The 13,010-nt window shown below is 37.4% G+C and overlaps 2 protein-coding genes across 3 annotated transcripts in view; one reads left to right on the forward strand and one right to left on the reverse strand.

The window, feature by feature from the left end:
- PPAT (phosphoribosyl pyrophosphate amidotransferase) overlaps positions 1-13,010 on the reverse strand; it is a 37,248-nt gene that overhangs the window by 23,588 nt on the left and 650 nt on the right. The window lies entirely within an intron of this gene.
- The window catches only part of PAICS (phosphoribosylaminoimidazole carboxylase and phosphoribosylaminoimidazolesuccinocarboxamide synthase), a 47,441-nt gene that overhangs the window by 10,402 nt on the left and 24,029 nt on the right, over positions 1-13,010 (forward strand). The window contains exons 5-7 of one of the 2 annotated variants that reach the window (XM_045079794.1): positions 5,956-6,027; positions 7,198-7,263; positions 10,427-10,563. In XM_045079794.1, coding sequence (XP_044935729.1) covers positions 5,956-6,027; positions 7,198-7,263; positions 10,427-10,563 — 275 coding nt within the window. The remainder of the gene's footprint in view (positions 1-5,955; positions 6,028-7,197; positions 7,264-10,426; positions 10,564-13,010) is intronic. The other variant, XM_045079795.1, reaches the window with a different exon arrangement.

A 13,010-nucleotide genomic window follows, 5' to 3' on the forward strand; every position in this document is an offset into this window, starting at 1 on the left:
TCAAATGAGACTGTGTTTAATAAGACAAAGATTTCCACGGAAAAAATTAAGAACTTTAGCATTCAGAAGATTTTAGCTTGTTAGTCCCCTGGACTCACTTAAGTACAAATCTCAAGATAATTTTTTTATATGTGAAAGGAAAACATTAAGTCAAATATAAACTGAAAGTATTTTTTAAAATTGTCTGGTATGTTCATATGTTAATTTGGAATATGTTTAAAAGGGGTGCCTGGGTAGCTCAGTCGTAAAGCGTCTGCCTTCCGCTCAGGTCATGACTGGGATCAAGCCCCACATTGGGCTCCCTGTTTGGTGGGAAGCCCACTTCTCCCTCTCCCTCAGGTGCTCCCCTGCTTGTGTTCCATCTCTCGCTGTGTCTCTCTCTGTCAAATAAATAAATAAAATCTTAAAAAAAAAAAACAAACCTCAAAACAAAACATGGGGCAGCAGGGTAAGCTCAGTAGGTCCAATTCTTGATCTCAGCTTAGGTCTTGATCTCAGGGTGATGAGTTCAAGCCCCGCACTTGGCTCCATGCATGGAGCCTACTTAAAAAATACACACATAAAAAATAAATACACACATATATACATAAAAGCAACAACACAATAAAGTGATGAACATTCATGTAAAAATAAGTAGAAGTTACTTCATTTTGACTTCATAATTGAATTGCTATTGCCCCATATTGTTAACATTGACACTTAATGTTAACCATCTTAAATATATGCTATAAGATTCTTACTTCAAATAAATATCTAACTAGAGCTGTGGAACTCCTGGATTCTAGACAACTAATTAGTTCCCAATTTAGAACTCACGGAGATTCTGGCCTAGGGTGTTATAGGATGTGTTCACACATCTATATTTTTATAGAAGATCGTCAAGCACAGCCTGGGTTGAAAACCATAACTAGGTTGTTATATTTAGAGAGTAAGGCCAGCAGAGGGCTGAAGAAAGTAAAACATAAAATCCAATTTGATTCCATTTAGGGTAGAAAAATTATCCAATTCCAATGATCACTTTAAAAAATGCATGAGTAATGCAATATGAAAGAAGTTAATCACTGGGAAGAATCACAGAACTCCTGGGCTATGCCTACCTATTACAATAAGTAAAAAGAAATGGCCCATGAAAATTGAATACCTACTTCTTTGGATCTAAAATAAATTTATTTTCTCCCCGCCTGAGGCATAGGCAAGAGATGATAAAAGGAATCAGAAAGTTAGCAGAAAAAGGACTGTGTTTGACAGTCTTGTCAGTTACTTGTCTCTTCTGAGTAAACCTAAAACTGACTTAATTCATCTCCAGTATCAGTTGCTATTTATATATGAGGTGGAATTCTTCAATATCTTTGTATTCTCGTAAGTCACCACTTTCAAGTATAGGCAGTCAAAAGTAGATCAATTTTGGGTGAGTGGTGCAGACCGACATATACACATCCTATTGGAGGTTACTCTTATCAGCCTAAAAAATCACAAGTGAAAGACTACACTGTTCTTTAAAGAATGATCTTAAAATTATCTATTTTCTTTTTTGGCTGTGGTAAAATGTATTTACAAAATTAAAAGGCTCACTATCCCCACAATTTCACAAAAATTAACAATGTGATGGCCAGCAGAGGGCACTAAATTATCTATTGTTAGATAATATTGTTAGATGACGTCAGAGGCTATGCCAAGTTTTTTTGTTTTCTCCAGTTCATTTACTATTTATAATAGAACAAAAATTGGAAATAATTTTCTTTAAAATGAAATATTTAAAACACTTATGTACATTTTCAATACAATTTGGATAATCTTAGCGGTAAATTATAAACTATAATGCATGCATTTTTATCACATGAACCATAATATTAAGACCCTTTAAATTATTTATTTATTTATTTGACAGAGAGAGGGAGAGAGATACAGCAAGAGAGGGAACACAAGCAGGGGGAGTGGGAGAAGGAGAAGCAAGCTTGCTGATGAGCAGAGAGCCTGACGCAGGGCTCAATCCCAGGACCCTGGGATCATGACCTGAGCTGAAGGCAAATGCTAATGACTCAGCCACCCAGGTGCCCTGAGAAACTTTAAATTTTTAATCCAATAGAAGATCCAAACAAAGACTTGATTGTTAAAATTTCGGAAAACCCCAAAATTTTAAATGTACAAAAAAAGTTGACACTTAGGTAAGGTGATAAATTTAAATACAGGCAACTTTAAAGGTATGAATTTTCTAATTATTCCTTTTTATATTTTCACAAACTCTTTAAGGAGCTGTGACATAATAAAGAATACAGACCCGCCTGGCTGACTTAAATCAGTAGAGCATGTGGCTCTTGATTCAGGGTTCTAAGTTTGAGCCTCACATTGGGTACAGAGATTGCTTAAAAATAAAATCTCAAGGGGCGCCTGGGTGGCTCAGTGGGTTAAGCTGCTGCCTTTGGCTCAGGTCATGATCTTAGGGTCCTGTGATCGAGTCCCGTTGGGCTCTCTGCTCAGCAGGGGGCCTGCTTCCCTTCCTCTCTCTCTGCCTGCCTCTCTGCCTACTTGTGATCTCTCTCTGTCAAATAAATAAATAAAATCTTAAAAAAAAAAAAATCAAAAAAATTTAAAATAAAAAAAAATAAAGAATAAAGGTTCAAAAACCTTTGGAATTTCCAAAGTGGGTTTCTAGATAGCTTCAAGATAGGACTGGTCACCAATAAGACAAAACTTGTGATTAAGAGGCCTGGAATTTTAGGCCAGCCTGACCTCTAGCAGGAAAGTAAGTGTGGAGACTGAATTCAGTCGTATGGCCAGTGATTTAATTGTGCCATAATCAATCATGTCAATAAAAAACTTTAGCTCAGAAGTGCTTCCTAGTTAATGAACACAGTGATGTGCTGGAAGAATGACAGGCCCTGATGCCATAGGGAGGTGTCGCGGAGGTTCTGTGTCTAGGACCCTCTCAGACCTTACCCACTGTAAATCCTCACTTGGTTGTTTCTGAGTCCTATTTTTTTTTTTAAGATTTTTAAAAATTTATTTGACAGAGAAAGATCACAAGTAGGCAGAGAGGCAGGCAGAGAGAGAGAGGAAGCAGGCTCCCCACTGAGCAGAGAGCCCAATGCTGGACTTGATCCCAGGACCCTGATGATCATGACCTGAGCCGAAGGCAGAGGCTTAACCCAATGAGACACCCAGGTGCCCTTATTTTTTAAAGTATAGGGCTTTCCTAATTTCGATGAGTTGTTCTAGATGATCAAAATGATCAAACCTGAGGGGGTCATAGCATCCCCTGAAGTTGTAGTCAGTCAGCTGGAAGGGTGGCTAACCTCTGAAGTAAGGGCAGTGGTTTTTTTTTGTTTTTTTTTTTTTTTAAGATTTTATTTATTTATTTGACAGACAGAGATCACAAGCAGGCATAGAGGCAGGCAGAGAGAGAGGAGGAAGCAGGCTCCCTACTGAGCAGAGAGCAGTAAGGGCAGTGTTATGGAAGATTGATCCCTTAAAGCTTCGGAGTCTAATGCTAGACTCCAGGTACTGAGTGTCAGAAATGAACTGCAGTATACCAGTTGGGATAGAAATGTAACAGAAACTAAATGCTTCTCTTTCCTTAAAATATGCTAAATTTAGGGACTTCCACACCGCCACCCTCCAACATATCTTATTTTCTAGCACTAACTACTCAAAATTTCCACCAAACACCTAATCTCTAAATGTTTCTATTTCCCAGAAGTAGGGCATGTGCTTGAGCCCAGAAGTGATGATTTTAGTTACTTAGATAAAATGTCATAAATTCCAATTCTGCTGAAATAAGGTTTGCCAAAGTTTACCTTCAACTTGTGCTCTCCCCTGGGGTGAGGGTGGGGAAAGGGCTTGGGCATGGAAGGAGGTAACTTTAGTTATAAAAGGGCAATGAGAGGGATCCTTATGGTGTTGGAACTGTCGAGTATCCTGACTTTGATGGTGGAGACATGAGTCTACAAGGTGATAAAATTATTATAGAACATAATATGCACACATACACACAGTGAGCACAAGTAGAACAGGAACTCTGAATCAGAGTAGTGAACTGTAACAATGTCAATATCCTTGATTTAACAGTATATTACTTTAATAAAATGTTATCATTGGAGAAAACTGGACCAAGTATGAAATGGATCTCTGGTATTTCTAAAAACTGCATGTTTATCTCAATAAAAAATTTCAACTTTAAAAAAAAGTAACTTATTAGGCAGCCTTATGTGGCTCCAAAGTACAACCCATCATTTAATGTAATGATACTGCTAAAAGCTAGACTTCATTCTAGTCTTACTGTGCAAACATGTCCTTAAAATAAGATCTAGTCCTGTTCTAATATAAATCTCACATACCTATTGCTGCATAGGCTTTGGGCTCCCTAACCACCTCACCTTTTGCCTCACTGGTCTATTATTGTATCAGTTTTACAATAACCATTACAAGTAACTTCACAGACAAAAGTAACACAAACTGTTTTTTAAGAAAATAATGTCCCAGGGCACTCCATGGCACAGTCGGTTGTATCTGACTGTTAGTTTCAGCTTGGGTCTGATCTCAGGGTCGTGAGATCAAGCCCCACACAGAGCTCCATGCTCAGTGTGGAGTCGGCTTGAGTTTCTCCCTCTCCCTCTGCCCCTCCATCTCTCTCTCAAATATATAAATAAATCTTAAAAAAAAAAAAAAAAAGTCCCAGTGTATACAGCAAAGTACAGTAGGAGTAAAGGAATATTATCATAGCATTGTGATACTTCAACACGACAATCCAACATATGATTGAGGAAGAGCTTTCCCCAAACTACAAACAGCTCACTTGTAAACTTCCTATACACACAATACTACACTACGATAAATGCATGTTATATTTACCACACTAAGCACTATTAGTTTCTTAATTTTCTGCTATTAACAACACAACATGAGAACTGCTAAGACCACTTAATCTTTTTTTTTAAAGGTTTTATTTATTTATTTGACACAGAGACAGAATCAGCAAGAGAGGGAATACAAGCAGGGGAGTGGGAGAGGAGGAACCAGGCTTTCCGCCCAGCAGGGAGCCCAGTGTGGGGCTTGATGCCCAGGACCCTGGGATCACAACCCGAGGCAAACACAGACACTTAAGGACTAAGCCATTCAAGCACCCCCAAGACCACTTAATCTTAAGGTCTTTTACCTATTTATGTGTATTGCAATAAGGATCATTCTCAGTTACAATGAGGATCCAATGAAAAAGAGATGTAAGAGCTCTTTGTCAAGTGTTAAAATGTAACAATGAAGACATTACAAAATTGAGTCTAAAGTGCTATCAGGGGCACCGGGATGGCTCAGTGGGTCAAGCCTCTGCCTTCAGCTCAGGTCATGGTCTGGGTCCTGGGATTGAGCCCCAAATCGGGCTCTCTGCTCTGCGGGAAGCCTGCTTCCCCCTCTCTCTCTGCATGCCTGACTACTTGTGATCTCTCTCTCTCTCTCTGTTAAATAAATAAAATTTAAAAAAAAAATAAAAGTGCTATCATATTCATATTCCCAAATAGAGAATGTGCTTTGGGTCTTTTAAGACAGACTATTTCCAAGATTTTGAAGGTGGTGAATCCTACAAAGGCATTTTAAAATTTGGTTAGAGATGACAAATGTTCTTGGCTATGAGGTTATAGTTTGGTTCTTTTTTTCCCTAAAGATTTTTTATTTACTTGAAAGAGGGGGAGGAAGGGCAGAGGGAAAGGGAAGGAAAGTCTCAAGCCTACTCCATACTGAGCACAGAGCCCCATGTGGGATTTGATCTTACCATCCTGAGGTCAAGACCTGAGCTGAAACCAAGAGTCAAATGCTTAACTAACTGTGCCACTCAGGTGCCCCTAGGCTAGTTTTGATGCTGGAATCCAGTATTACTAGTTTTTCAGTATAACCTTCACTTGCAAAAGTAAATTCGAGTTCTGTAAACAGCAAATTTAAACTGCTATTCTCTTTGTTTTCTGACAGAGGAAGATACCATAAGTACAGTCTCAGAATACGTGGGCGGCCCCAAAGCACCACAAAGTATCACTGTGTCAGGTACAGGGTCTAATTGTTTAAAAAAATTTTTTAGGGGCAACTGGGTGGCTCAGTCAGTTGAGCACTGATTGGAATCTTGATCTCAGCTCAGGTCTTGATCTCAGGGTGCTGAGTTCAAACCCTCCATAGGGCTCCACACTGGGCATGGAGCCTACTTAAAAAAGAAAAAAATAATTTAGGCTAATATATACCAGTTTAAGTAGTTATACCAAGACTCTCCACATTTACAAATATCCAGTGAAGATTACCTATTGATGAAAAGCAGCTAAATTATCTCACCAATACTGGAGATAAGTCTGCTTTAATTTTTTAAATATTTTATTTGAATATGAACATATGTAGAAATTTTGACCCTCATATTGAAATTATTATCAGTGCTTTATGTCAACCCAGGTTGTTTTAAGTAAATGATATTCAAATACAAGATTTATCTGTAAGTTTGTATAATTGTAAATCACATTGATTTATAAGTAATCATATACCTTTAGAAGATGCTAAAAATCATTTATAGATTGTAACAGTGAGCGACAAAGAGGCTAGAAAACACTGATGTGACAATGAGGTCAGGCGCTTATACATATATGGTCTGATGAAAAAATTAAACAAATGCTTGAAAGGGCCACACGAAACAAAGAAATATTTGAGGAAATTGCCAGAAGACTAATGCAGTTTGGAATAGACAGAGACTGGAAACAATGTCGTACCAAATACAAAAATTTAAAATATGAATACAGAGTTTTACAAAAGAAAAATGGCAACCCTCAAAGAAAAATGAGATTTTATGAAGAAGTTGACTGCATTCTAAGAGGACCAACTCTCAGAACTGCCAAATGGAAACATGGTAACCTTGAAATTGAGTTTTTAAAATAAAAATTCTATTAACTTTTTTCTTTGCATTGTAATGTGCAAGAGATTTCTCAAAAATAAAATCCTTACACTACTAAATGTTCAAATGACCCCAAAAATTATTTTGAAGCACATACCTAACTTAAGAATTTCAATCTTTCCAAACCTTGTACTAAAGCATTCTTAATTTTTAAACTCATTCCTCTTTATTTCCCCAACCACTTTAATGTTTTTACTTTAGTTTACTTGAATGCTTGAAGATGAATAGATTTTAAATGGTGTCAATTATACAATGATTGTTTTCCTGTGTTGTTTTGTTTTAAGAATTATTTGAAGGTCATACCAAAAACCCAAGAACTTTGAGCGTCAAAAGAAAAGCACACGAAGATGGTAAGAGCTGAGAAATGCCAAGTTTTGGCACTGAAAAAAACTTGTAGCTTTTTTCCTGATAAGAGATGTTTATTCCTGTCCTTGACAAATTAGACTAAATATATTGTTTATAAGCTGTGTGAGAGGAAAAATGCTAAGCAATGATTTCTGTCATAGCTCATTAAAAGTAACAGAATAAATGGAAACTTTCCCAGAGTCAGAAATTTCTGCACAACTGTCCATTCATCATGAGTCTTTAAATTACAATTTACAGGGACGCCTGGGTGGCTCAGTTGGTTAAGCAGTTGCCTTCGGCTCAGGTCATGATCCCAGCGTCCTGGGATCAAGTCCCACATCGGGCTCCTTGCTCCGCAGGGAGCCTGCTTCTCCCTCTGACTCTGCCTTCCACTCTGCCTGTGCTCGCTCTCGCTCTCTCTCTGACAAATAAATAAATAAAATCTTTTAAAATAAAAAAAAATAAAAAAAAAATTACAATTTACAGTGGCTGCTATCAGAAGACTGGGATGGAAAAGGAAAAAACCCCACAAAGTACTAAGTTCTCAGTTTTAGTTTTCTCTAAAGGTAGTTAGTAATGAGTATAACATTTTAGCAATCCTACAAATAAGTCAACCTAATTATGTGAGCTGTAGTTCCAAAATGACTTATTATAGGTATCAGAAAAGGTAATACAAAATAGTGGAGCAAACAGAAGAATAAAAATACAGAAGAAAAAAAAAAAGAAAAAAAATACAGAAGAAAAAGCAGTGAACTGAAACTCAGAAAATCTCTGATCAGTCTCTCTCTGATCCCAATAACTTAACGCAGAGCAAATCACTACATCTCTCTTTAGGATAATTAAATTTAAGCATCTTATGATTTAAAATCTATCAAATTATTTTGAGTATACACAAATAGTTGAAGAGCTTAATTTTTACCAAGTGGACATACCTGTGAGACTACCACTCAAATCAAAACATAAAACATTACACCAGGGCATCTGGGTGGCTCAGTGGGTTAAGCCTCTGCCTTCGGCTCAGGTCATGATCTCAGGGTCCTGGGATCGAGCCCCATATCGGGCTCTCTGCTCAGTGGAGAGCCTGCTTCGCCCCCCTTTTCTGCCTGCCTCTCTGCCCAGTTGTGATCTCTCTCTCTGTCAAATAAATAAAATCTTTAAAAAAACAAAACAAAAATTACACCAGCACCCTGCAGGCCTCCCAGTCATAATCATCTTTCTATAAAGCTTATGATTATTCTGACTTCTATCACCATAAATTTGGAATCATACAAGATGTTCTTACTTTTTTAGTATGTGTTCTTTAATGTCAAGCTTCTTTCACTCAACACTGTGAGATTCAACCATGATTTTACTTGTAGTAGGCACTTGCTCTTTTTCAATGTGTAGAATATTTTTATTATATAAAAAATACACATGTGCGCGTGCGCGCGCACACACACACACACACACACACACACACCACTGCCTTCCTTATCCATTCCACTGTTGGGACATTTCCATTATTTCCAAATGGAGGTTATTACAAATAATACTATAAAAATTCTTGGGCATGTCTGCTACTAAATATATATATGCATTGCAGCAGAGTATATACCCAAGAGTGGGGTGGAGGGTCATGGGATCAGCATCTATCCTGGTACAGTTCTAAGTACTTTACATATACTAATGCGTTTACTTCCTAGCACAACTCTATGATATAGGTGCTATCATTACACCCAATTTACAGAGAAGGAAATGGAGGCATAGAGAAGTCTGTGCTCTTGAGCCTGCTGGCTAACACTGCCTCTCTGTGAGGTCCAGGTATCTGCTCTGTAAATAAAAGAGTATCCCTAGTACTGACCACAGTGCCTTATGTATATACAATAGGAGCTAAACAAATATTTTTTTAAAGATTTTATTTATTTATTTGACAGAGATCACAAGTAGACAGAGAGGCAGGCAGAGGTGGTGGGGGTGGGGGTGGGGGAGGGAAGGAGGCTCTCTGCTGAGCAGAGAGCCCGGATTTGATTGGGGACTAGATCCCAGGACCCTGGGATCATGACCGGAGCTGAAGGCAGAGACTTTAATTCACTGAGCCACCCAGGTGCCCCCTAAACAAATATTTTTTGAATGAAGTATTAGATAACAATAGGAACATCCCTATCCCCAACGACCCTTATTGTATCTCAAGTGAGCTGAAAATTTTATTCTCCATTTTTAGACCTAAAGTGCATGTCAGATGAGTTGCCCTGACCTTTGCCATCTCTTAATGCCCTACAGTGTATATGCTAGTGAAAAGGAAAATTGCTAGGGGCTAACCACACAAAAGTACCATTCCCAACCCCCTGGATTTTGCCCATTAAACTTTTAATACATAAGTCTAGCCCAACAGATGAAAAAAGAGACTCAGAAGTTAGGAGACTTGCCCAAGATCAAACTGATGTTGGAAACCTGAAAGTAGATTTCAAGTCTTATGTTAAAGAACTATTTCTAATATTGACCAGAATGACAAAGCAGTAGTACTTTGAAACTCTTTTGCGAATGGGTCAGTCCTGCTTCAAACTGATGTAAAAAGCAAAGTTGGAAATAATAGTTATAACTGGAAGAATTTAAAACACTAATGATTTATTTTTTTTTTTTAAAGATTTTATTTATTTATTTGACAGAGATCACAAGTAGGCAGAGAGGCAGGCGAAGAGAGAGGAGGAAGCAGGCTCCCCGCTGAGCAGAGAGCCGGATGCGGGGCTCGATCCCAGGACCCTGGGATCATGACCTGAGCTGAAGGCAGAGGCTTAACCCACTGAGCCACCCAGGCGCCCCTAAAATACTAATGATTTAAAAGTGAGATCATTAAATTACAAAAGTAATTGAATTAGAAAGTCTTTCAAAGCCAAAGACTGGAACAATCAGCAAGGACAGTTTTAACATAAGTCACTTCCCTAGCCAAGGGTTGTAAAACACTATAGAAATGGGACATTTTGGTCATTTTTACTAAGAGATGAAAATCAAAATAAAGTTATCCCCAGCCTTAAATTTTGCAACTCAATGCAAGTTCTCTGACAAGCTATTCCTGTATACTCCAACAAACTAAATGAAGACAACTGGAAACTAATTCTATATAAGTTGTCTGAGTGCATTTCTTTCTCCCAAGTACCTTTCTACTGATAATATCATATACTCTATTTACAGGACCAGTGTCTGTATCTCTTAAGAAAACCGCTCCTGAGATCACTGCAAATGGGTTTCCTCAATGTGTAACAGAACGGAAAGATTCTACAGAATGTTTCTACAGACAGGAAACCCCATACGCGATCCAATTTCATCAGGTAAATCTTAAATTTTTAGAAGTACAAACATGTTTATCAGTAGTTAAGATTCAATTCCTAACCCAGGAAAACGACAATTCACTTTGAGGGTGGGCATTTTCATCAGCTGATTGATGGGATAAATCTATGAAATTTTAATAATTCCTTTTATGGAATCCTCAAAGTATGTCCACATCATTCTAGTCTTCAAAAGACATGCCTGTGGTAGAAACGTGAAGATTTCTGATCTAAAAAGGTGTGGTTTGTTCAGAATTCTGCGAACCACTGAACCAAAGTTTTTAGGACTGAAAAAGCATGTGGTAATTATATGTACCTGTCGTGAACACACATACACACACAGTTTGTATCTAAAGAGCTCACTGAAAATGTTAAACGAAAATTCCCCAAAAGAAAGTAGAGCTATGGAATAAATCTCCAAATTGCCAGAACTACTAGAAAGAAGTGCTTCTGAATGAACCCATCTGAATTAAGTATCCAGTGCATGACTATCTAGTAATTGGTGTTCTAGTTGCATTTACATGAAACGCATAATATAACTTTCAGGTACTCTGTAATCCCTGAGACTAAATTTTTTTAGATCAGATTATACTTAAGACAAAAACAGAACCAAATACAATGCAAAAGTGATAGCAATCTCACCTTCTGGATTCCGTGATTTAGGAAGATAATGTGTAAGAGATAAATTCCTTTACAAAAAGGAAAAAAAAATCCAACAGAATCCTGTTACTGTTGTTTTAAAACAACTAAGTATTGAGTGTAAGGAAGTGAGGAGGTAGAGACTGCAACAGACCACCACTTACCAGGGAATAGTGTATTTAACTAATTCTACTGTATATTAAGTTATGACAACCTATCTAGGTGTCCAGTTTTAACATTCCTTGATTCAATGTCATAGAAAAACATTAGTTTTTAATTTCTACAGACTAATTCTACAGACTAATTTAATCCTACAGATTAATTCAGAGTAGCAGAAGATTTTTATCTTCAAGACATTAGGGAATTTCATCATTCTTCCAATCAGATCACTTTCTCTAAAGGGTGAGGACTTTTGCTAATTCAAAATTTTTAACTGGATGAATTTATGGGAGAGAACCAGTCTTCTCAGTGTACCTTAATGATTCAATGTCTACACAAGGAGAATTTTAAATAGTTTTCCATTAATACATTTGTTCCCCAGAAATTACTACGTTCCTCGCTGCTGCTACTGAAAACATGACAAGGTCAATTTTCAAAACGAGTTTAACAAAGACTTATTTGGCTAGATGAGCAGCCTCAGAGAATCCATTTATTACTGTGCTATTATCATATAATTACATTTTTATTGCTTTTATCTTGTACTGTCTAATCCCTATTCTTTCATATGAAAGCAACTACAGAAAAGTGCATGTAGCCAGAAATCAAGTTGTATTCATTAAGCAAACAAACAAATAAAACAAACCCTTTTTCTTCTGGCACATATTTAAAGGAGAGACTGAAGATCCTCTTCCCTTCACAGAATATCTAAAATAACTTATCCTAAGAATGTTTTAAACTAATGTTGTGCTGAACTACCACATAAGCAGATTTTAGTTTATCCTTGGATTATTTATCTAATCTTCTCAAAAAATGTACAGTATTTTAAAACAAGATCTATACTAGGGTCAACCCACAATTATCCAGGATTAGAGTCATTCAAGTTAAAAATATTTTTGATTCAACCCTGACTCTAAATTACTAACAGCTCTTAGCAAAGGGAGTACGTAAGATAAACTAACATATCTGCAACTCTACAAAGATCAGAAAGACTACTTGCAATCCAAGTTTGTTTAGGGAAAGCAAATCATTTGGAATGCATTTATACTTGTGGCTTCCATATTGCTGATAAATGTTACTGCCAAATTCCTTAAGAGTTATTGCTGCAGTATTACCTTAAGAAAACTTTGTAATACTTTCGGCGAGAATGTCAAACCTACGTTTAGATCAAATGCCAGGTAGTAAGAAACGGAAGGATCACTTAAGTTATTTTTTAACTCAAAGGGATCTACCAGTTTTTCAAAAACCAGTATGTATCTAGTCATACAGGAACTGCTCCCCTTCCCCTCTTTTAAAGAAGGGAGTTGTTTCTTTGGCGTCCTCTTACTACAAACTTCTCCTTCATTATCTGAAACCCGTGACTCTTTTGCGGATGCACTATTTCCTGTGACTGGTTTATTTTCCCTTAGTTTGTTCATAGGAGATCTGCAACCGGTACTTCGTTCTGAATAGCAGGTAGCTCTGTTTCCCAGGGTCTGAACCTTAGAATCCCTAAATTCTCACAGCTATGACTACGTTCACATCCACAAGTTGTTCAAAAGCTCTGCCCTTGCAAACAAAAGCTGTCGAAGGCTTGTTTTGTTTGCCCTTGCAAACAAAAGTGTCGAAGGTTCCGCGAGAACACCTCAACGTGTTGCAGGACCTCAACCAGCAGC

The sequence above is a fragment of the Mustela putorius genome, unplaced genomic scaffold (genome assembly GCF_011764305.1).
Source record: "Mustela putorius furo isolate JIRA1106 unplaced genomic scaffold, ASM1176430v1.1 tig00000430_pilon_pilon_pilon, whole genome shotgun sequence".
In the NCBI taxonomy this organism is placed as follows: Eukaryota; Metazoa; Chordata; class Mammalia; order Carnivora; family Mustelidae; genus Mustela; species Mustela putorius.